This window comes from Corvus moneduloides, chromosome Z, assembly GCF_009650955.1.
Source record: "Corvus moneduloides isolate bCorMon1 chromosome Z, bCorMon1.pri, whole genome shotgun sequence".
NCBI classification, from domain to species: Eukaryota; Metazoa; Chordata; class Aves; order Passeriformes; family Corvidae; genus Corvus; species Corvus moneduloides.
Genome location: NC_045511.1, coordinates 1,791,227 through 1,817,095, shown reverse-complemented (window position 1 = coordinate 1,817,095; position 25,869 = coordinate 1,791,227). Strand labels below are relative to the sequence as shown.

General features: G+C 42.5%; 1 protein-coding gene across 13 annotated transcripts in view; it reads right to left on the bottom strand.

The window, feature by feature from the left end:
• The window catches only part of DYM (dymeclin), a 212,054-nt gene that overhangs the window by 71,889 nt on the left and 114,296 nt on the right, over window positions 1-25,869 (bottom strand). For 8 of the 13 annotated variants that reach the window (XM_032095580.1, XM_032095567.1, XM_032095568.1 and 5 more), the window contains one exon: window positions 21,985-22,149. The exons of the other annotated variants lie outside the window; for them this stretch is intronic. In XM_032095580.1, the coding sequence (XP_031951471.1) occupies window positions 21,985-22,149 (165 nt within the window). The remainder of the gene's footprint in view (window positions 1-21,984; window positions 22,150-25,869) is intronic. 13 annotated transcript variants of the gene reach the window in all.

Here is a 25,869-nt window from a genome sequence, read left to right as displayed (position 1 = left end):
GCGTCGGTCTCTTATTCCAGGTAACAAATGATAAGAGAAGCAGAAATGGCTCAGATCGTGCCAGGAGGTTTCGTTTGGATACAAGAAAAAGTTTCTTCCTGGAAAGGGTTGTTCAGCCCTGGCACAGCTGCCCAGGGCAGTGGTGGAGTCCCCATCCCTGGAGGGATTTAGAAGCTGTGTGCATGTGGCACAAGGGGACAGGGGTCAGTGGTGGCCTGGGCAGTGCTCGGGAATGGTTGGACTCAAAGTTAGATGTCCTTCCCAACCAAAACAATTCCATGATTCTATATCCAGTAAAGTTGTGCTGTGCAGCAACTGCCCCTGGCATCCTCTGTGAAAGATTTTGAAACAATCTGAAAATGCAAAGGTTCTAAACCAGAAAACAGACTTCTCCACGAAATGCTTGAAAACTCAATTATTCAATGTATTTGAGAAAGATGAAAGAGTGATTTGACCAAAAACCATGGAAGTGGAGAAAGGAAACTTGCTTACAGAGGATCCTACAAGAATAAAAAGAAAAAAAAAAAGGTATTGAAACAGAAACTAAACTATCATTACATGGGCACAGATCTCTCTTACAAAGGAAGCTGAAGCCAGGCTTGAGGTGCAATAAATTCCTATTTGCACTGTCAAAGCAATGGCAGAGAGGGAAGAAAAACCTGGGAGGAAAGAAGAGAATCTCAATACCTAGAGTATGAGATGAGCTTAGACTGGTGCTGTGACACAAAGAAAGAGATGGAAGCCTGAACAAAAGAGGCACAGACAGAAACAAACTGATAACATTAGCGGAGGAAAATCAGATCAAGTTATAAGACAGCAAGAAGGGGTAAGGATTGGATTTCTCACAATTCAAATCACTACTGAGCTTCTAAAGATGAATATTAATTTATTTTAATATCTAAAAATACTCTATCTGTGCAGAGTAAAAAAACTACTTGAGGATTAAAGCACCTCTCCACAGAATTTATTTGAAGCTTGGAAATTCAGATGTTCTGAATTTTTTCTGCTTGCTCTCCTAGTTCAGAAGTGCTGCAAACAAACTGAACAGCACACAAACACAAACCACTCTCTGGTGATGGAAAAAACCAGTTCCATGGATCAAAAAATTTGAGGACGAATGTTCTCAAACAATTCAGCAATACTCCATGCTACTTTTTCTCTCTCCTACCATACACATGCCAAATGTACCATTGTTCTCTATTTTAAAGAATTAAATATAAAGCCCCAAACATCAAAACCTTGTTACACAAAAAATACTCCTTTTAAACAAAAGGATTTTACAATGCCACAATCATATTAGAAAAAAGCTCTAAAAATATTTTATTTTTGAAACCTGACATCTAAAAGTTAAAACCATACCTTGATTCTTGTATATGTAAGGAACGCTTCTTGGGTTTGACCTACTTTTTAAAAAGATTACAGCAAAAAAAAGTGTGTGCTGTGGCACAAGAACTCTACACATGGATATGTGTCTGCACAGACATCTCCAAGCAGAGAACCTGAAATGCCCATCTGGTTGAATAAAAGTCTGTGAAGGGTCATACCAGACATCAGAACAAAACAAATGCACTGTGCTGCTCCACTTGAAATACAATAAATGCATTGTCCCATAGACCTGTATGGGGGACAGGTTGTAAGCAAGTGCCTGTCTGTGGGCGATGGAGAAGTGCTCTGTGAGCACTTAAGGAACCCAGCACCGGGAGAAATCCATTTACTACAAACAAATGCAGAGAAAAATCCCTAAGTCTCCTGTGCTCATGTCTACTAAAGAGCCCTTGAGGCATTCTGCATTCGAATTATCCAAGCTACAATGGCACATAAATAGAAATAAAGAGAGACAATAGCCATGGAGAACTCCAAGGCCTTTTCAGGGCAATTTACTCCATAGAGGGGCACTGCTCTTATTTATTTGAGCCCAACTCTAAAGCCTGGGAGACATTTAGGATCCCAGGAAACAGAACCTAACCAATTAAAATATTAAATAACAGAATAAACGGAAAGTAAGAACATACTTTATATCTTTCTTTCTAATCTTGTAAAGTGAAAAATGACTAAATTCTGCTGAATAAAGATTTGCTATTAAGTCCACCTGGCTTGTGGAGATGATGTGAAACTCAGAGACTCATAGTGTACAGACTCCACAAACATCATGGATGTAAAGAAAATAGTCTGCAGGCTCACACTGATGGACAAAAAGTGTTGAAGGGATCAGGGAATGAAAAGAACTCCACGATGGTAGCAGGTTCACATGAGGAGGGTATTGCCATGTTCCAATTTTGCTGGACAGTGATCAGACTTTTTTCTGCTTTTTTTACCTTGTGCCTTCTCAAGAATATAAGTTTGCGTCCTCTTGGAAACAGGGTGTGCCTCAGTTGCCAGCCATTTCAGGGCAAATCCTAAACCACAGAATCTCTGAGTGATTTGGGTTGGAAGAGATCTTAAAGCTCATCCAGTGCCACCCTTTGCCATGGGCAGGGACACCTTCCACTGTCCCACGTTGCTCCAAGCCCCGTTCAACCTGGCCTGGGACACTGCCAGGGATGGGGCAGCCACAGCTGCTCTGGGAATCCTGAGCAAGGCCCTCGCCCTTCCTTCTAAATAAAGAATTTATTGGTAATATCCAATCTGAACCTTCCCTCTGTCAGTTTAAAGCTGTCTTGTCACTATCTGCCTATATAAAAAGTCATTCTCCTGAGCTGTTCCCTTGGCATCACAAATGGTTTTAATGCAGCCTGGGTAAGAAAATTATTTCCATCCCATCTCCCTGTTTTAACAGCAAACATAAAAGGCCACTCGTTTAATTTTACAATCCTAAACTTGATCATAATAAATTATATACTTCAAGATATCTTCATGACAAAATATCTAATTAATTTTAAAGAGTACCCTTTTATCTGCCACTGCTTACGTATGAGCAGAGATCTGTAAGTCATGTGCTATAAAGCCATATCAAATTCTGCCTCATAGAGGATAGATTATTATTTAGAATATTGTTATATTAAGTAGAAGTCACCATACACTTGTAGGTATATAGGCAAAATCAGAAACAACTCAGAACAATTAAGGGAGGCTTTGCACTAACGAACAGGATTTCCTGCTAAAATGGAGTCAGAAAGACAATGACACTAGAAACAACATGGAAGAAAGGAATTTGATGTGGCAAGACAAAAGCAAATATTTACAAAATAAGCCAAGAGTTTAATTTCCAGAAACCAGGAAATGTATTTTTCAACTGAAGGCATAAATTGTTCGGCATCTCATGGCCACTTTCCAGCCAATGTTGGGAAATGGATGCTCCTATTGCTAGAGAAGTAAAAAGAACAGAAAGCAGTAAATTCCTTCCCCTGTATCTTGGTACAGATCGTTTTACTCCCCTTTTGTCTGGCATGCCAAATAACATCCTTGTAATTCCACTTACAGGGCAGAGTTGGGCTAGGACCTAACACCAGGTTGTATTGAAATAGAAACTCAATAAGCAGGCTGTGATCTACCACGGACTGAATTCCTGCATGCAAATCCTATAGAACACGCCTATTTTGACAGGGTAGTGCTTTGTTGAGCACCATCTCTCTCCTGTACTCTTCTTTAATCAAGACAGTGGGGCAAGTGGGAAACTAAATTCCAAAAGGCTGAAAGCTAAGGGAGGAAAATGCGCGCAGTCCAGTACAAACAGAATACATGTTTGCAAAGCTCAGACTAAATACAAGGTTTATTCTGAGCTTAAAATCACAAAACTTGTTTTAGGTGTCTCAAGGTATTCCTTTCAATGATCCCTGTGTTTGTTCTGTTACTATTTTATAAGCATATCAAGTGGGCAGAGTCCACAATATTTCCATTTCATCTCCTTGCTTTTAATTCAACAGGGTAAGTCTCATAGCCACTGAGAGATGACATTTGCCTTGAATGAGGACAAAACTCTGTGGGTGAGAATCAGAGGAAATTGCTGGAGAAAGCATCCTGAGCAAAACTCCCACCCAAAACCCCAAGAACAGACTCCTAACAAAGAAATAGCAACATGAAAATCAGAAAGACACTGCTGTCATGCAACCTAAGGTCCAAATCCCTGTCCTTTCAGCAGCTTGGATTTGGTACATCTTTGCTCAAACACACTGGTGTGCATGCACATATGTATTTGGGTGCTTGCTGCCCTTGGAAAGAAAATTGCTGTGCCCTCTGAACTCATTCTGACAGAAGAGAATCTGAGCCCACCTTAGGAGTTAACAGACTTATTCTGTAGGCAGAAGGTCAGAGGGTATGTGTCTTGCTAACAGCCTTCGTTCTTCTAAGTTTTAAGCAGAATGGGAGTCTGGAACACCAGTTCTGTACCCAGAGCCCTCACAGAGCTCACCCCTGGCACCACTCCTTCCTTACACAGCCTCGTGGGCTCAGTGAGAGTTTGAATTTCAGTGCCCTGGCACAGTTACAATGAATTAATTGTTCATTGCAATCTCCTCTGGAGCTTGGAAATAATATCAGAGTCCCAAAATGGTTTGGGTTGGAAGAGACCTTAAAGCTCATCGAGTCCCATCCCACCCCCTGCCATGGGCAGGGACACCTTCCACTGTCCCAGGCTGCTCCAAGCCCTGTCCAACCTGGCCTTGGACACTGCCAGGGATCCAGGGGCAGCCACAGCTGCTCTGGGCACCCTGGGCCAGGGCCTGCCCACCCTCACAGACAGCAATTCCTTCCCAAGATCCCATCCAGCCCTGCCCTCTGGCACTGGGAAGCCATTCCCTGGCTCCTGTCCCTCCATGCCTTGTCCCCAGTCCCTCTGCAGCTCTCCTGGAACCCTGGCAGGGGCTCTGAGGTCTCTCTGGAGCCTTCTCCAGGCTTTGACCTAACTTCATAACATTTGAGTTTCAGTATTGAAGCAGAACAAGAAACAAGCCCCTAGGAGTACACATCGTCATGCTGCAGACAGAGAATACTATTTTTGTTTAATGCCTTTTTCTCCTTTCCCCCTCTTTTCTTCCAGTCCCTGTCCTAAAGGTCTCTTTGACCTGCTTGCTCCACAGGAAGGAGTTTACTGCTTTCCTTCTCTTCGGCCAGGCGTCCTTCCTGATCCCATCTTCCTCCCCTCACATGCTAGTGAGCATGGAAAGCCTCTAGCTGTCTCTCCCTCAACATTACAGTTTGTTTGGTTACCCTATTGACATAAAACCTCTAAAATTTCAACAAACCGGAAACATTTTTTTTAAGAAATAAAGAAAATCTGTTGGACCAATCAGTAGTACATAATAAAACCATTGCTAAGGATACTACAGAAATGACCAAAAATTCAGACCTGACATAGGTCTCACTGCTAAGATGTTCTCCCAAACATAATTTTGGATGCAAGGACTCTCTTTTGCATAACAATGAGGTCATTTCTAAACCTCCTGTGCCCCATAAAGGAAAAAAATTGAAAGATAACACATTTATATCTGTGGATAACTTCCTTAACTCTTTATAGTGGGTAGCAATCTCTTTTTCCCAAATCCAAATCTATAAGTAATTTGTACTGTTAACCATTGAGAACTTTTATGAGTACCACGGGCTCTAAAAAGAACAGTTATTAAGGAAATGAGCATTTTTTATCTTCCAGATAAAGTTACGTGGCATGTGTTCAGTGTGCCTGAGGCCACACAAAGAATAAAGACAATGTAAAAAAAAAAGCAAATCAGTGAATAACCCTACATCCAGAACAAAGCACAATGAACAATCACTTAATTAAAGATTGTATTTCACTTTTGAAACAAAGATGGTGAATTAAAACTTCTCAGAAAACCGTAATCTGTTATTTCATGAACTTTGAGTCAAATTTAAATATTGATCAAGGCAATTTTTAATGCAAAAAAGTGCAAAAAGCATAATATATTGAGTGTATTACCACCTCCTTCAGTGGAGTACCTCCATCCATATCATGTTAGTGATTTTGGCTCAAATATCTTGCTTTCCTGAATTTCCAGAAATGAAAAAAATACATAGATTGAGCTGAAATACTATAAAGCCAAAGACGGAACTGCATTTTGATCATTCTCCCTACACCTTCACCAGGAATTTCACACTGGATGTTCAATCTTGGTACAAAACCTGCAATTTCCAAGGCATGTGTATTCAAACCAGTACATAGAGAATTTCAGTTTTCAAATTTTGTTTATGCATTCCTTTCTGAATGAATCATGTCAGACATGAAATACCTTGGAAGGAATAGAGAAGAGGACTTTAGGTATGGTACTTGATAATGAACTCAAAATTCACACTACAATATCTGGTATCACATTACCTGGACAGGCTCGAGCAGCGGCCTGTGGGAACCTCTGAGGTTTAACAAGGCCAAGTGCTGGAGCTGCACCAAGGTCGGGGCAACCCCTGGGATCAATCCAGGCTGGGATGAGCAGCTGGAGCAGCCCTGGGAGAAGGACCTGGGGGTGCTGTGGGGCAGAGCTGGACCTGAACCCCCCGTGCCCTGGGCTGATCCCCAGCGTGGGCAGCAGGGCAGGGGGATTCTGCCCCTCTGCCCCGCTCAGGGGAGACCCCACCTGCAGAGCTGCCCCAGCCCTGGGGAACAACAGCACAAGGACCTGGAGCTGCTGCAGCCAGTCCAGAGGAGGCCACCGAGATGCTCCAGGGCTGGAGCCCCTCTGCTCTGCAGCCAGCCTGGGACAGCTGGGGGTGTTCAGCTGCACAAGAGAAGGCTCCAGGGAGAGCTCAGAGCCCCTGGCAGGGCCTAAAGGGGCTCCAGGAGAGCTGCAGAGGGACTGGGGACAAGGCATGGAGGGACAGGACACAGGGAATGGCTTCCCAGTGCCAGAGGGCAGGGCTGGATGGGATGTTGGGAAGGAATTGCTGTCTGGGAGGGTGGGCAGGCCCTGGCCCAGGGTGCCCAGAGCAGCTGTGGCTGCCCCCGGATCCCTGGCAGTGTCCAAGGCCAGGCTGGATGGGGCTTGGAGCAGCCTGGGATAGTGGCAGGTGTCCCTGCCCATGGCAGGGGTGTTGGAATAATATGGACTTTAAGCTTCCTTCCAACCCAAGCCAAAATGCAAGAAAAACACAGGATAATGTCAAATAATGTAACATCAAATAATGTAATATATCAAGTGTTTTTCAATACAAGACCAAGGTTAATATCTATTACTAAACTCATCCTGTAACAACACAGTACTTGAAAAATAAGTATCTCAAATAAAAATTGTTTACATCCTTCACTGTAATGTCAATATCATCCCCTTTGTTGCATTTCTGTGAATTTCAGTTCTTAGAAACAAACCTGTAAAAGGTAGCCTGCCATAAATAAACCACTTTTCAATGGAAATTTGAGGTCAAAATAGATAGGAAATAAAAGATAGGTATTTTCATCCTTAAAAATACTGCATCATTGAAAGAAAACATTTATCAAGAATATTAAATTTTTTGTAAGGGATGTTAATATCCAGTCAGAACCCAACAGCAGTGGATGCTGAACAAAACAAGGGATAATGAAGTATTTCATAAGAGTGCTATTCACTGTGGAAAAAGCTACAGTTAATGACCTACACGGAGGTTAACTTGGCTTTAGGAAGCCCCAGCCTGCCCTTGCCCAGTTCAGTGTAAATGCTGTGCCAACATCCTGGGAAATCGGCCCATGGTATTTTCTTAACTCCTGTTATTTAAAATTTTTCTTTATTTTCTTTGTTTTTCTCCTCTTGGTAGCTTCAGCCTCTCAACTTTCCTATGTATGTCTGAGAGAGTGTGCCAGGGCCTTTCTCCTGCTTCATTTTCCATGTACTTTTATTATGAACAGTAAAGTTGACCTTCCTAACATCGCATCCTAAATTCACAGTATTTAGTGATTTTCTCCCCCTTGTCGTACAGCTCATAAAAAAGCCCCAAAAAACAAACCATAAAAGGGGAAAAACAACCTGTGAAGTATCACCGGAGGGATTTAAAACGTGAAACTGTGGGACATGGGTTAGTGGTGACCTCGGCAGTGCTGGGGGAATGGTTGGACTTGATGCTTTTAGAGGGCTTTTCCAGCCTAAATGATTCTATGAAATGTAGAGCAAGGACCTAGAAAGGTTAAAAACACAACTCCAGGGAACAGCATATTGGTATCAAGAATATACCATGGTCTCCGGCATGTACAAAAGCATTTAGAAATACACTACAGGCAGTTTGAAATGCTCCGAACCACTCATTGTTGCAGGAAGAGGACAGTTTTGGAACGGATCATCTGGAAGCCTTTAAGGAAGGAAAAATGTTTAGAGCACTGAGTTCTCCCAGCTTTTGTCTCCATCACCACCACTGTTCTCCCAAACAAACATGTGCGATCAAAATCACCATAGCTCGCAGCAGGAAAAGGCTTGTCAGCATCCTGAAGGAGCCCCAGCTTGGACCATCCCCTCATCTTTCATAAAAATACTTTCCATATCTAGCAAAAGTCACATCTTACCCAAGTTTCACAATCCAACCTTGACAGAGCTGAAATGCAATCCCGTTTCTCCACTCTAGTCTGCCTGTCCATGCTTTTAATGTTATTCTTCAGTGAAAAAGGTGTTACGGACAATAATGGTGAAATCTAGAAATGTTACATGGGCATGAATAGCCCTTATTAAGAGAAAGTAGGTTTTATTTTAGGTAAAGCTTTAAAGCTATTGTTCATTACTTTTCAGTAGGAAAAACGTCATTATTTCCCACATACACTGTCATCTGAAATTACCTTACCCACTACTGAACTTGTCATTCTGAAGAGAGATTATTTTATTGCCTTCAGATTTCCTCAAGTTTCAGGATTGGTGGGACAACTAACACAGATTTGATTTAATGATTTATTTCAGCATTCTTGCAGTTGTGCAATATTTTTCCATCTTGAAAACTAACATGATAGCTTTTAAGTCCTAGTCCTTCAAGCTGCACAGTAATTAAATTTACATTGTCTTCAATTTATTTGGAAATTAACCTCCTTGCCACAGAGAAAGAGGTTGTGCTTTACCTCCCACTCAGTTTTATAAATCTTATTCTGCTGTGTAATTCTTTCTGCCTCTATCAATCCAAAAATCCTCCTAAATTCCAAAACATTGCCCTCCTCAAAATGTACTTTTTAAAAAGACACATTTCTGTAATGTTCCAGGTCACTCTCTGTTTTTCCCAAAGTTAAGACAACACTTCTAGGAACTGACTTCATGATGATAAAGCAACCACTAACAAATTTCATGTTCTATACTGTACGAAACCCAAGTACAACCGTCATGGGTTGGGATGTTAATTCCGCTCCTGCTTGGAAAACAAACGTTAGGCCATGAGATCAAATATAAACTGTATTTAAATGGGATATTCAGAAGAGACACAACAAGAGTCTTTCTAGGCATGTACAAACATCATTCTGAACTTCTATTTACCCAGGTAACAGAACCACAAAATCACAGAATCATTTAGGTTGGAAAAAACCTCTGAGACCATCGAGTCCAACCTGTGCCTGATGCCCACCATGTCGCCAGCCCAGAGCACTGAGTGCCACGTCCAGGCCAGGGATGGGGACTCCAACACTGCCCTGGGCAGCCCCTGCCAAGGCCTGACCACCCTTTCCATGAGGAAATTCCTCCTCATGTCCACCCTGAGGCTCCCCTGGCCCAGCCTGAGGCCGTTCCCTCTCCTCCTGTCCCTGTTCCCTGCGAGCAGAGCCCGACCCCCCCGGCTGCCCCCTCCTGTCAGGGACTTGTGCAGAGCCACAAGGTCCCCCCTGAGCCTCCTTTGCTCCAGCCTGAGCCCCTTCCCAGCTCCCTCAGCCGCTCCTGGGGCTCCAGCCCCTTCCCAGCTCTGTTCCCTTCCCTGGACACGCTCCAGCCCCTCAATGTCTCTCTCTCTTGTCCTGAGGGGCTCAGAGCTGTCCCCAGCACTGGAGGTGCCTCAGCAGCGCCTGCAGAAATCACACTGACAACCAAACCCATGCAGATGAGTTCTCCTGGCCCTGGTGGTGTAATCTGGATTAATGCAAGGCCAAAATTATCCCGGATGCTGAAGCAATTTATAAATGTGAACAAGTATACAGACAGTATAAAGACTCTCAAAGATAAAATCAAGATAATCATGGTATTTTACAATTAAGCCAAGTTGTGACAGAGTGATGAAGTAGAAACTAGATAAATGGACAGGGAGGTGGACAGAAACCTGGCTAAACTCAATGGGTCAGAGAGCTACACTCAGCAGTACAAAGTCCAGCTGGAACCCAGCCATAAGTGGAGCACCCCATGTGTTGATACGGGAGGAAGCTACCAAGATGCTCCAGGGCTGGAGCCCCTCTGCTCTGCAGCCAGCCTGGGACAGCTGGGGGTGTTCAGCTGCACAAGAGAAGGCTCCAGGGAGAGCTCAGAGCCCCTGGCAGGGCCTAAAGGGGCTCCAGGAGAGCTGCAGAGGGACTGGGGCCAAGGCATGGAGGGACAGGACCCAGGGAATGGCTTCCCAGTGCCAGAGGGCAGGGCTGGATGGGATCTTGGGAAGGAATTGCTGTCTGTGAGGGTGGGCAGGCCCTGGCCCAGGGTGCCCAGAGCAGCTGTGGCTGCCCCTGGATCCCTGGCAGTGTCCAAGGCCAGGCTGGAGCAACCTAGGATAGTGTCCAAGGCCAAGGCTTGGGACCAATCTAGGATAGTGGAAGGTGTCCCCGACATCGCAGAGGGTGGAATGGTATGGCCTTTAAAGATCTCTTCCAACCATTCTCTGATTCTGGGACCAATGTTTTCCAACGTCTCCACTGATGGCCCAGCTGGTGGGGCAGGCTGCAGCCTTGGCAAGTTTGCAGGTGATACAGAACTGGGAGGAGAAGCTGATGCAGACAATGGTTGTGTTGCTAGAGGGATGATGACAGGCTGGATAAACATTCCAAGAGAAAGCTTGTGAAGCTATGAAGGGATTTATCAGATCCTGGGTGTTACAGCTCAACCAGACACAAAGCAGCTTTGCAGCAAGGGCCCCCAGGTTCCTGGGGAATACAGAACTGAAGGTACACCAGCAATGGACCCTCACAGCAAAGAAAGCCCTGGGCGCCACAGGCTGCATGAGGCAGAGCCTCACCAGCCCACTGAAGAGGTGATCCCTCCTCTTTGCTCAGCACTGAGAAGCCTGACCTGCAGCACTGGGCTCCCCAGCAGCAGAGACATGCATACACTGCAGCAAGTCCAGCAAAGCACCACAAAGATGATGAAGGGAATGGAGCATCTGACATGTAAAGAGAAGCTGAGACACCTGTGATTAACCTGAGGAAGAAAAGGCTCAAGGGGGTCTCATAATGTACAAATATCTGATGGATGACAAGGTGGTGTTAGGTCATAGATAGGACTTGATGATCTCAAAGGTCTTTTCTAGTCATGATGATTCTGTGATTCTGATGGGAAGGTGCAGAGATGATGAAGCCAGACTCACCAGTGCCCAGAGAAAGGACAAGAGGAAATAGGCCCAAACTGAAATACAGGAAATTGCATTTAACTGTAAGAGAAAAACCACAAGTTACTCAGAGAGCTTGTGGAGTCACCATCCGTGGAGATATTAAACATCAACTGGATGTAGCCTTGGGCATACAGCTCTTGGTGACCCTGCCCTTGGACATGACACCTCCAAAGATGCTTCCTAATCAGGCACTTTGTTGATTCCCTGAAATCATTGAGCACAAACATTGAGCACTATTCAATAAACAACAAAATGCAAGGAAAATTGCCTGCTGGGAATGAATACCAAGTCAATGTAGAAACGTGTAAAGCCACAGCTACAATAAAAAGCACTCTGGGAAATACAGAAAACATACTTCAGGGTAAAATCCTGCAGTAGCAAGAGGATGGCTTGTTGATTAATTACAAGAATGCAGCATTGGAAAGATCTGATTTTATTTATTAGGTTGGGAGTTTTGTATAATCACCAACTTTTAAGTTTTGCTGGGTGAATGTCACACTAAAAGCAAGGACTTGCACCTTTTTGCACTCCAGTGAAAACTTCAATCTATGTTGAATTTCCTTGAAAGTCTTCTGTAAAACTGAGGAGCAATCACTGAACTTTCACCAAACAGAAGTCAAAAACCCTACCACACTACCGCTGCCAGGTCCGTTAGAGGTACCTTGCCATATCTTACCTATAAAATTAGATTTTCCTCATTTACAAAGGATTCTGATAACTAATACAGAACATAGGCAAGATGTAACACTGCACATTATACACCTAGAAGTATTTAAATCAACCAAGTGCACAAGGCAGGAACATTAGATCTTTAAAACTTTAAAATCTTCTTTCATTAGTTACATATATTGAACCAGTTTTCAGTTAGGCTGATGCCCCAGAAAACTTTTCCAGCAGAAGCCAAACGCTAATCACTGTCCTGGAGGTTACACTGGGGCTGCAGGATTAGTCATCTTTGGAAACCAGTTGTGGTTGCTCTTATTTTCCTCTCCCACTGCTTTTTCTGATCTGTGGCTGCTGCAGTGGGAGCATTCTCATCAATGTTTTCTCATAAATTCAGCTTACAAACACGAAAGAACAAAACCACTTAAGAATAGCTCACAGCTCTCATACCCTACATCCTGCTGCAGAGTGCAGATCCAAAAACTCCTTACACAACTTAAATCATCCTTTGGAGGATTGGAATAAAGAGCTGACTAATTCTTCCCTCTAAGCCTCTCTCTGCATTTCTTGGTCAAATAGGCTGTGGTGAGGAAGGGCGATACCAAAATGTGAGAAGACATAACAGTTCTCGTTGTCAGATGTTCTCAATAGAAGCCAGAAATGAAAAGAACAGGAGGAGTTGTTCTTACAATGTTAATTCTGCAAATCTGGAATGGCTTGGGTCACTTAGGTCAGTGTGAATGGATGTTGGTGCCTGTTGCCAATTTTTCAGGCGCAACACCTTCAATAAGCAGGTCAGCAATGTTCCCTGTTTCCTTCATACACCTCCTCTCCTCCCCATCCTGTTCCAGCCACGTGGGCAGCCAAGCCAGGTCTGCAGGACCCAGCAGCTCGGGGGCTCTGCCTCTGTTGTATTGTGCTTATCACCCCTCACTGGTGGCACCTGCCTCTTTGATGGAGAATCACTGACTTCGATTCAACCGCTGGGCAGCTGAGAGACTACCCAAAACTACTTCAGAAGGAGAACCATGAGGATGATGCCTCTAATCACTTATACTGTCAATCAAATATTAAATAAAGAAGATTTTTTATTAAAAGAAACCAAACTTTCCACACTCATGCAATCCACAGCTGCAGTTAATTAGAAGAATAGAAACTCTCAGGTATTTTTACTAAGCAGGTCTGCCCTGTGGCTCCTGTGCAGAACATCTCTGCAGCACATATCACAACATCTGCTTCGAGATAATTTGGGATTACTGGAAAAACCCTTGGGTTTTACTATATAAGGTTTATCTCCCGGACTCATCACTTTTAAACTAACATACCAGCCCCACGTCAGCAGACCACTCAGCCATCCTTCTTATGCACAGCATCCCACTAACCAAATTATGTTTCAAGTGAAAGCCTCCTATGAAGCTACGAGTATGTTGTGAGGTTCTCCCATTTTTAACTGCACTGTTGATTCTTGGGGTTATTGATTAAAAATTATTGCTGAACTAAAATTTTAAGTATTTTATGAAGTGGGACACTTTGCACCCAGCCTTAAGAGCCTAAAACTTTAGACCTCTTGTCCTCTAAAGTAACAAAATTAATCTCTTGCTGCTTCTGTTCTTCAGAGTCCTTGACCAAAATTTAAAATTTTGTTCATCACCACTGTTCATAAGTACAATTTGAATCCCTTAAGCTCATCCATCTCTGTCTCCAGGAGACATCTGAAAAGACGTTTGCTCCACTGTTCTTCTTGTGAATCATTTGTTACTCAAGATTTGCAAAGTTCTTTGAAATACTGTAGTACTGAGGGTACTGCCCAGTCCCAGGTAGACACCCAGATCTCTCTCAGGAGACCTGTGTATGTGGTTTAAACATTTAGTTCTCAACTGATATCAAGATGCAGATACTCCTACTTTAAAAGGGAAAAAATAATATACATTTTGATTCTTCAGGAGTTCTGACTGGAACAACTTAATCAAAAATATCAGTTGTGACAACTCTAGCTGCAGTCAATACTTTCTTTAATTTGACAAATTGGAAGATGTTTTGAATCAGTAACATATGTCTGTTATTTTCTAAGTGAATAATTTTCTATATTTAGGCAATAATTACACATTTTACTAAGCTGCTTTTGCTAGACAAAGTTCATGCAATGCTGTTTGGGAAATCAAAACAGACACCAGTGCATCACCTAGATGAAGAAAGCCAAGAATCCCTGCAGGGCACTCCCTGCTGCCAGTGGCAGCAACTTAAGGAAGCTGCTGGAGGGGCGCACCCAGCGAGGTCAGCAGAGACTACAGAGGGGCTGGACCTCAGCAAAGTTTTTTAGTCTAAGGATAATACTGGCTGAGATGAGCATAAATTCTTTCTCCTTTCAGCTATAAGCTGTTTCAGTACATTCAGCCTGACACGCATTTTGTTAGCATTCTCCTGAACTCTTCAGGCAAGCTATGGCATTTTTCTCCTTTTACTCCCAAAACAATAGCTTATTTACATACTTACCAAAGAATAAGACACCCTCCCAGTGCTGATTAAATGCCAGACGTTACGTAGGAACGCAAAACCCCCGGACTGTGAACATACTGCTACAATGGAAATGTGTGAAAGTAATTTTGTTCCAGTTTCATCTCATGGGAATGTGGGCTCATAAGCATCCAATTAAAAATAATTCTGACTGATTGAGATGTGTTTTAGCTTTACATGCTAATGTGGTAGAATGTGTCTAGAACATGCCTGTGATGGATTTTTAGCAGGGTGGGAGGAATAAAGATTATTATAGAGAAAGAACACCACTCTTGCAATTTTTCCCCTTTCAATTTCATTTTTTGTACTTGAGAATGTAGGGTTTTGGCAACCTGTGCTGTTTTGTACTACTTGGGTCAAATCACCTGGGGAACCTGAGAAGATATCCTTTTTAATGGGAAAATTCCAAGTCAAAATGCAGTCTTTTAAAGAAATCTGTAAGGCAAACAAATCAACAAAATCCTGCATGGCAATCTGCCTGTAACTTCCATTTTTTATGCCAAAAGAAGCCACTTTGATCTGCTCATCTGACACAAGGCATAAGAATTCCCTCAGCTACTTCCTCCTTCAAGTGCAATAGCTTTGGCTGGACTTGGACATATCTTTTAGGAGAGCATCCAATCTCATTTAAAAATTCCAATCTAGGAAAATCTAGAGCCCTTGTTAAACTATTCCAGTGACTCACACAACATGTAAAAAAAGATGGACCAGTCTCAGCTGGGTTTGCTTTCCGGCTACTGAAGTGCATTGTATTTTTGCATAGAATCACAGAATCTCCTGAGCTGGAAGGGACCCACCAGGATCATCCATTCCAGCCCCTGGCCCTGCACACACACCCCAAAATCCCACCCTGGGCATCCCTGGCAGCGCTGTCCGAACGCTCCTGGAGCTCTGGCAGCCTCGGGGCCGTGCCCATTCCCTGGGGAGCCTGGGCAGTGCCCAGCACCCTCTGCGGGAAGAGCCTTTCCCTGATCTCCAACCTAAACCTCCCCTGACATACCTTATTAAAGAACCCCTTATTGAAGGATTTATTTACCCTTAATCTTCCGAATAATTTAAGGAGTAAACTCATAAAAATGCCATAGTGTACTTCTGATTTCTTTCAAAGTCAACCTGGACCTTTTATCTTGGAGCATGATCTATATGTGTGGAACTCCACCAGCTTTATGAAAATATACCTTGCTTTCATCAAGCTTAGACAACTACATTTTTATATCAGCAATCTCTCCCCTTCACTGATCACTCCTTCCCTAAAAACTATTTTTGATATTTAATTTTAAATAGGGCAGGACTTAACCAATCAATGCAGAGGGTTTCCACTAGACATGCACCCACTTGATAAGCATCCAGTTAAACTCTATTTGAGACCTGCAAGCCAGGAAATTCTTCACCCAGTGAATACCCACAGCATTGATTTTATATCTCACTGGTTTCTTGATCATTATGCTCTGCAGTACAAAGATAAATAATCTGTAATAGAATTATTTATAAACAATTGTGCTCTGCCAAGTCACTCTATGTTGAGTGTAAAGTGATCCTTCCATAATAAACAACTCCAAGCCTTCAATAAAATCATGAGCAGCTGACTAAAAATCACAACCACAAAGCAATAAAAAACTATATTCATTCAACAGCCCTCTGACCTTTATTTTTTTTTAATTCTATTTTTCCCACAAAGAAAAATTATTAAATGAGCTGGATTTTGGGGAAATGTTGTTCCACACCAACACAGCAGCCAAAAAAAAAGCCTCATCTCCTGACCTGTGCCCCCAGCTCAGAAACTGAGTCCCCACAAACCATCTTGTAGGGAAGCTCAGAGAACAGAGTTTCCATAGAAATTTACAGGCCACTCTAGAAAAATCTCAGCATATGGGTATTAACAAACCAGCCTGCATCCTTGAAGAAATATTAATGCAGTTTGTCTTTTTTCCTTTGACAATTTTCACTTGTTCTATTTACTTTTTACTTAATTAAATTGTCAGCTGTTCCATGGTCTGCCTAAGACTAAAGTTTAAAATACACCATAACCACTGGAATCAATGACTATTGGTTGACTATTACAGCAACTCACAGCACTGGGCAGGCATTGAAAATAAAAAGTAAAACTGTGCACATTAAACCCAGTAGGAAAAAGACCACATTTGAGACTTCAGATTAAACACTGGCAATGGCAGCAGCTAGAATTTATCAGTGGCACAAGACAAAAAAATTTGTTCATTGTCACAAGAATGTACCATTTCCAACTCTTGACATTAAAGGCTGAAGACATTATGCCATATGTTTCAATAACAAGAAAAATTTCCCAACCCGCCCATAACGATACTCTCTGATAATGCAAGGACACTGCAACCTTTGAATGGTACCAATCCAGTTCCCATCAGCCTCTCAGCTTGGCAGGATGCTGAGCAGAGATCACTGAATGGTGTTTGAGAGAACAGAAAGGGAAAAGAGAAGGAAAAAGACCCACAGATCACTGGTAAAATTCCAGCTTTGGAAGCAAAGTGCAAAATCTTGTCAAAATATCCTGCAGAAGAAGAATGGTTTTAGCCAGTATGGTCAAAAAACCCCCCAAGTTTGTTTATTTTTTAAATGTACTTAAATCTACCAAATTTTTACCTCTATTGGAGAAATAAATTTTTCTTTGGGGAAAAATATTTTAAATTATGCTATCTACCATTCCAAAAATAGTTTGTTTTAGTGATAAATGAAGTGAAGCTGGTTCTTGTCTGTGACAGATCCAGATTCTGCCATCTTCATTACTCTACTTCTAATCCTATGACAAATGTGGGGCCATTCATGAAAGCTCTGACAGGTTAAGCTCACAGTGAAATAAGGATCAATGTTCGTCCTATCCCTGGAAGTGTTCCAGGCCAGGTTGGATGGGGCCTGGAGCAACGTGGGATAGTGGAAGGTGTCCCTGGAGGGGGGTGGAATGGGATGGGCTTTAGGGTCCCTTCCAGCCCAAAGCATTTAATGACTCCCGGCAAGGCTGATACATTGACTATTTTACTTGCACCAACTTAGGGTGAGATTTTTACACTAACTGCCTAAAAACTCAATGGCAACAAATGCTCAGGATCGTCAGAGAAAAAGAATTCACATCTGTCAAGCCTCATTTGAAAGAATACGAATTGCTGCACATCTCCACATAACACTAATCCACGCAAAAGCCATTTAAGGTTCAACAATAAACATATTTGCCTCACGTTTTTCCCCACTTTCCCTTCACAGACTAAAGTCAAAGAAAATATATCAGAGCTGCAAATGTTTAAGCTGTTTTTGAGGATGATACCTTGACACTTTTCCTGCAGTGTCAGGTCAGTAATCCATACCAGGACAAAGGACTGGGATCCAGGCTCTATGCCCCAGCACAGCTCACACTCCAAGGAAAAAGGAACTGGCAACTGGGTAATGAATTCAAGTTGGCTTTAAGCAGCACTTTACCATCAGGTTGCAGCAACAGAACCATTTCAGGTAATGAACAGCATTTCTCAAAGCTAACCTCCAAGGCCCTGATCGTGCTAAGGCGGCACATTCTTGAATGAATGTAATTCCACAATGCCATTGACTCTGATGGCATGGGAGAAGGACGGCTGCAAAGCTGATTCTCCATACAATGTGCCAGAACACTTCTGAAAGGGAGCATTGTAATCCTGTGAGATACATTTTGCTGTTGAAACAAACCTAGCATTAAGAAATAAAAGATAAGCAAAATGGGTAAACTAAATGTCGATTTGGTATTGTATTTCTTAGTCTAATTTAAATTAATCCATAATAAATTTTACCTCTGCTACTTTAAGACATATTTACCCAATTTACAAGGCTCAGCAGAACTGTATTTCCTGCTTTCACACACAGTGTCAAGCTCGCTATGAAACTAAAACTGTCCAGAATTTGTTCAGCATCCCAGAACTAATCATTGCTTGTTAGCTGCCTCTTTGCTAGTACATGCACTAAGCCAGTCTGCCTTCAAAAGCAATTTTCTTGAGCTTGACTGCAACCCAAAGAGGGTTTAAAACAAAACAGGAACACACATGAGCATTAAAACATCACACAATGAACATGCAATGCAAAAGGAAATAGTTAAGAGTGGCAAACATATCTCACATCACAAAGCACAGTTGCTGCAATAAACAATATATAGCACAGTCACCACAGAATTATTAAATATTAGAAATTTCACATAAAAAACTGCTATGCTAATACTGTGCCTAATAAAACATGTATTGTATCCACTGTGTTTCTAGAATTTGCAAGAGACTGAAAGCAACACTGGCACTAAATCCAAATGAAAGCTGCCTGGAAAACTGGTACTGTGGGCTTGCTCCCCGTGGGATAGCAAAATATGTGCTATTTCGCATTCCCTCCTCCCTGCTTTAACCAGTGTTGGCTGCTCAGTAAGTGAGGGGTGTGGTGTGCCTGTGTGACATGTCACCACCAGGATCTCCCACACATCCATGGTACATTGAAAACCTTAGAAACACAGAAAGGTTTGGGTTGGAAGGGACCTAAGGGCCATGTATTACCACACCCCCTGCCATGGGCAGGGACACCTTCCACTGTCCCAGGTGGCTCCAAGCCCCGTCCAGCCTGGCCTTGGACACTGCCAGGGATCCAGGGGCAGCCACAGCTGCTCTGGGCACCCTGGGCCAGGGCCTGCCCACCCTCACAGACAGCAATTCCTTCCCAAGATCCCATCCAGCCCTGCCCTCTGGCACTGGGAAGCCATTCCCTGGGTCCTGTCCCTCCATGCCTTGGCCCCAGTCCCTCTGCGGCTCTCCTGGAGCCCCTTTAGGCCCTGCCAGGGGCTCTGAGCTCTCCCTGGAGCCTTCTCTTGTGCAGCTGAACACCCCCAGCTGTCCCAGGCTGGCTGCAGAGCAGAGGGGCTCCAGCCCTGGAGCATCTCGGTGGCCTCCTCTGGACTGGCTGCAGCAGCTCCAGGTCCTTGTGCTGTTGTTCCCCAGGGCTGGGGCAGCTCTGCAGGTGGGGTCTCCCCTGAGCGGGGCAGAGGGGCAGAATCCCCCTCCCCTGCTGCCCACAATGCTTTTGAACATGTTTTATCCAAAGATTAATATATTTGCACATAAAATGTACCAAATAGTAATGAAAACTGTAATTCTTTGGTAAGTACAAAGACAGGCTGTAACACCATCTGTGGGTATCAAAGCATCTTTAGAGACCTGCTGCTCAGGGCTAAGTTTTATATCCTTTGCCAGGAGCACTGGACAGAAGGGTGGCGATTTATAAATCAAAGTAATTAATTATCCTCTCCCTTTAGTAATTTATAAATTCCATCTCTTCTCCATACAGTCTGATCACACAATAAAACATTGCAGTACTTAATACAGGATGGATGCATGGATTCACACAAAAAAACTTCTGACACCTCAGTTATTCTGCTGTATTTGATGCTATTTACAGAACCAGACAGGCAAATTTCCTGAGCATACAGCTTTTCTAATCATCCAGTACCAAAACAACAATAGAGAATTAGCCATTTAAAACTGCTACCTCTATATTTTTCCAGCAGCAATTTTTATTTCAAATCCTCTGTTCTCCTATCTCAAAAAAAGATAACCTGTAATGAAAATATGAGATTTTATGGTCTCCCAGATTAATGTATTCTAATATATCTCAACTGATGTATAAATCCCATTTCAGAAAGTGATACCAGTAAAAAAATTTCTCCATCAGTTTTGTACGGGGTATAACTAGATGAACATTTTTGCTCTAAAAACTTCACAAGCCTGTTACATGAAAACACGTATTGTGTCATCAGTGCTTATTTTCATCCACAGAACACCTGAAAGATCCAATATTCACGGAGTAGCACTTAGTCTCCCAAGGATGATTTCGGCAACTTAATGTGTAGTACTATCACTGTACAGAATTACCAAAATTTCACGGAAAACAAGCTGGGAGAACTACACTATTACTTTTACTTTTTCAGGATATCATTCCTACATTACATCTAAAAGAAGATTTTAGTGTGGACTGCCCTTATTATTAGTATTCATTTTAAAATAAGCCTTTGAAATCACAGGCTTTTGACTACTTTAATACCATATCCCTGTTCCAAATTAATCTGGAGAATGCCCCTGGGACAGCTAGATTTTCACCTCCTGTTGAGATCTTCAGAGTAATTCTCCATCATTATGTACTACTATAAAATTTTTTCTTTGTACAAAAAGAGCTATTTCAGCTTGCATGCCATATTTTCTTCCCTTGACAATCAAGCTGGTTTTACTTATGTTTACTGTGTGGTCCCTTGCTATTGTGTGCTGGCTTAGCTGGGAAGCTGCATTTCCACCCTGGATGCTTTCCATGTTCTGATCAATTTTGTCACGCAATTTTTTCCTTGTTTTCCCAAAGCTTCTAGGATCTTGGTTAATATATTTAATTATCCACAGCATCAACAATGAAATAGTAAAACTTAAATTTTTAGTTAGAGTAAACAGCTAAGAGAAATCCTTTGGGTATGGCAAGTAGGACTTACTCTTAAATTCACCCTTTATACAGTTTCTTTAAAGCATCTATAATTCTGTATCACAAACAAGGATTTGGGGCTGATGAATTCTCATCATTCTTATATAATTAAAAGTGATCAGGCATAGAAACAAGAGAGTTCCTTCTTAATTGTCAGTCTCTTCTCCCAAGTAACAACCGACAGAAGAGGAAATGGACTCAAGCTGTGTCAGCAAAGGTTTAGGTTGGATATTGGGAAAAAATTGTTAACCCCAAGAGTGGCCAGGCACTGGCACAGCTGCCCAGGGCAGTGGTGGAGTTCTCATCTCTGCAGAGATTCAGAAGCCATGTGGATGTGGCACTTGGGGACATGGGACAGTGGTGGCCTTGGCAGTGCTGGAGGAATGGTTGGACTCCAAGATCTTGGAGGGCTTTTCCAGCATAAACAATTCTGTGATTAACTGCCATGAAAATTTCCTGAACTTGAGGGAAAAGCTCTATCATTTCCATTCTTGAAAAGCAATTTATATAGACAATATTACAAATAAAACAATGGTGTCAAGGAAGTATTAGACACTTGCATGTAAGACAACTTAAATATCTGCACCAATTCCAAACAAACTATGCAACTGCAATGGAAGTCTTGTGAATCACAGCTCATGTTCTTATGTCAAATCTTTGGAAATGGATTAAAATACTTTAACATAAAAAGCACTTAAATCTTCCAAAGGCCAAAGAATTTGTGGTCTAAATTTGAAAAGACAAACCCAAACCATTATTAGACTCCCATTTCTAACACACTTTTTAGATATATACATCAAGGATGCCATAAAGACATAAACCATCCCCTTAGAAATTAAAATTATTCATCAGTTAACTGAAAACATGCACAGATCAGTCACAGTGCATGCAGCATGCAGTAAATGGAGAGCAGAGGTTAATAACCTGGAAGCATAGGATCTGAGAATGTGAGAACAAGTTAAAGACAAGAGTTCCTCTCCATTGTCACTGAGGGTCGAGAAGCAATGCTGCAGCGTAGAGCAGTGGGAGTGGGGGAAATACAGTTTGTCCAAGACATACACATATCTCCGCAAGTGGCGGCAGGTATAACTGAAAGACAAGGGTAGAGGGAGACAAAACAGAAAAAGAGGTGTTTTCCTTTAAGAAAGCTAATTCATGGTTTAACATCCCTGGCTTTTGTGCCAAGAGTCAATGGAAGATGCCAAGAAAGCAATGGAGCGGTTTGACATAAAACAACAGTTTCAAGAAACAGAGGGATCTGTTTGCCCCTGTGCCCACACGCTGGTTCTGTCACTGCTGCACGGGGAACTCGCCAAGTCTCACACATCAGACACAATAATTTGGGCTTCTTTTGGATGTGTGTGTCATTTCTCTCCCCCCCCATCCCTTTCTTTTCTTGATATCATCTTTATCCCAAGTTTTATCCCTCTCTCAAGATGCCCAAAAATTATAAAGACAGGAGGCTGGCCCCTGGTTTACAAAGATTACCTTTAAAAAAAAGACTGAAAACGTTCACAAAATTTAACTGTCTTTCATGGAAACTGACAGTTGACTTACAGGGAAAAAAATCACACAGAATTATTGATCAGTGGGAACTGCTCTTGAGCCTGGGATTTCAGTGGTAGAGTATTCTTGTATTTAATTCTAGTTGCTCAAACACGATGCTTAATCATAACAGGGTTACTCAATTAAGACTTGTCCAGCTTTTCCACGAAAAACTATAGTTACTTCCATGAAGTAACTATAGAGCAAGCAATAAAACATTTTAAATTGATATTAAGCAACCCTGAATGAGCCTGAGTAAAAGATATATTTATTGCCTATGCCTATGCACAGGATATCCTCCCACTCATAGTGGAAAGGAAAATAAGTTCATTAGCGTAGTTCACCTGCAACAAACTCCATCACTGGTAAAGTCTGAGGCACACAGAAAATATAATCTCAACTACCTTTTATTATAGGGTTTGTATAGAAAATACTTCACTGCATAATGGTGCACAGCCCAGGGCGTGCCAAACGTGATGACATGATGTGATGTGATGATGTGACTCAGTCATTTTACAGCTCAACTTGGTAATCCTGGAGGTCTTTTCCAACCTTAATGATTCTGTGACTCTAAGTCATCCAGAAAGTGCTTTAACCAGCCTAATATATTGTGAGATAAAAACGCCAGCAGATAATGGTCCTACCAGGCTCTGCTGCCCTCATTTGCAGCCAGGAGACATGGCTCTCTCCAGGAAAGACATACTCATGGAGTGCTAAACTGGGGACATTTCCCATGGAGATTTATGAAATTGTCTTTTGCTGATTTTGGCAAGAATCAACAAACACCTGAATGCTAGGCTCCAGCATTCTCACCAAATCAAAAACCCCCATTGTTTCGTGGCTTCATAGGTGGAAAATTGGCCCAGGGGTTATTCACCCAACCACCTGCATTTCACAGGCTAGTCTCTCTCTAAATCCCTACCTGACATAGTCACATGTGGCTGAAACACTGAGACAAAATCATTGTGTACCTTGAGCAAAGAACAGGACAAGAAGAGTTCCACCAAGAGCTGATCAGTGCAATCAGTGGGGCTCAAAGCCCAAGACTATCAAAACCAACACCTCCCTCTGCTTTGCTTTAAACAACACTCACTACTGGGTTAAATCAGTCCTATCTTTGCTCTGGAAACTGAGGAACACAAAACCCCTCTTGGCACTTCATTTGCAGATATAATAATTTTCAGATGAAGTAGCTTCAAGGAAGCAATTTCCTAAGCTTTCATGCCTTTTCTGCTTTCCTGACCACAGCATGTTCTGAGCAACACAGGCTATTCTATTCACTCCATAGGCCAGGGATGGAGAAGGATTTACAGGATCCCATACTGAGGAAAATCCTCAAACCACAAACCTGCCCTTCCAGCTACCCAGAGAGGCCACATAATTTTTCCAAAACCAGATTAAAGAGCATATTTTAGAATGACGATGCTTAGAAGATTTAAGTGATTTTAAGTCCACTGTTACCATTTACTGTATTTAGCCAGGCTTACTAGAAAACTCCTTCCAGCCATTCAATCTTGTTAGATTTATCAAGAAATTGAAAGGGCCTTCCATTATAGAATTCCAGAATGGTTTGGGTTGGAATGAAGCTTAAAGCTCATCCCATCCCACCCTCTGCCATGGGCAGGGACACCTGCCACTGTCCCAGGGTCCTCCAAGCTCTGTCCAGCCTGGCCTTGGATACTGCCAGGGATCCAGGGGCAGCCACAGCTGCTCTGGGCACCCTGGGCCAGGGCCTGCCCACCCTCCCAGACAGCAATTCCTTCCCAATATCCCATCCAGCCCTGCCCTCTGGCACTGGGAAGCCATTCCCTGGGTCCTGTCCCTCCATGCCTTGTCCCCAGTCTCTCTGCAGCTCTCCTGGAGCCCCTTTAGGCCCTGCCAGGGGCTCTGAGCTCTCCCTGGAGCCTTCTCTTGTGCAGCTGAACACCCCCAGCTGTCCCAGGCTGGCTCCACAGAGAAAGTGATATCACCTGTCTTTGATCCCTGTCAACATTCTCCATAGACTGGAAGAACAATACTTGATCCCCTGATCACCATCACTATATTTAGGCTTAACTGACCAACTGGATCAGGCCACAGCATGTGGTGGGAGGAGGAGAAGTTTCCCCAAAACATCACCCAGAGGTTCTGGAGACACACTCAGGGTGACATAGTGCCAGCAGCACTCCCCTCCATTGGCTGTTCCTATTTTCAAAGCTGAACTTGTCTACTGAGAAGTTTTATGTTAAACCCACACCAAAAGCAATGCAATCCCATAACTCCATGGCTGTTCACAGCCACTTTGACCAGCAGAACTTACACCATATTGAAGACTAAGCATCTCTGTTATTAAATCCTCTAAAGTAAATCAGAATAAAATCAAGGCTTAAGAGCAGAGTTTCTTTAAGACCATGTACATTAAGAGACATTGACATAAATTTTCACTGACTGCTTGTGAGTTTGAAATCAGTTTATTTGATCCACCAGATATGAGGTCTCCAGCTACATCTACTTTTACATGTTACCGAAATTCTTGTTTCTGCTTGGTTTTGGGGGACATTTCTTTAACTTTATAGCAAAAGGCTATCCTCAACTACAATGTAGTACTGAAATTTTTGAAAAAGCACTACTGCAAAAAATAAAGACCATCATATTTGACTGATGGGGTGTGTCTGCGTGTGTGTGCTTGTGTATTATTCAGGTATTCTGTTTACCTGGAGGATGAAAATGTAGCTCACACTGTAATAAATCCCACTTCAAAAGACTGTAATCCTCTCATATAAAAAGCCATCTGATCAACATTTTGAATTCTGGTAAGACAACATGACAGTGTCAACTTCTAAAAGCTAAAAGGTAGAGTGCCCTGTTACAAAACTGTATCAGGAAAATTAGGGTGGACTTGAGTTATCCCAATCGAAAAAAAAGTAACTATTCATGTATTACAGTAAGCTTTCACTCTCTTTATTTTTTGGTAATAAAAATAATAAAACTCCTCTTTTGCCTTCCCACTACACAAAAATACACAGTGACATTCAATAGAAATTTAAATTTATGAAATAAAAGTTCCACATTCTCCATTAAAACTTGAAGTTAATAATGTTCTTTGTCTTTAACAGCCATGGCTATGAAAGCCACAGAACCCCAAAATTTTCAGATCCAGAGTGACAGAAGTCAGCATCAATATTTTGGAGACTAAAGTGCCAGGATCCTTTCTGTCTGATAGTTCCCCATCTCTCATACTGGATGAGCTGCGGCCTCCTGTGATTACAGAATATCAGCTGGATG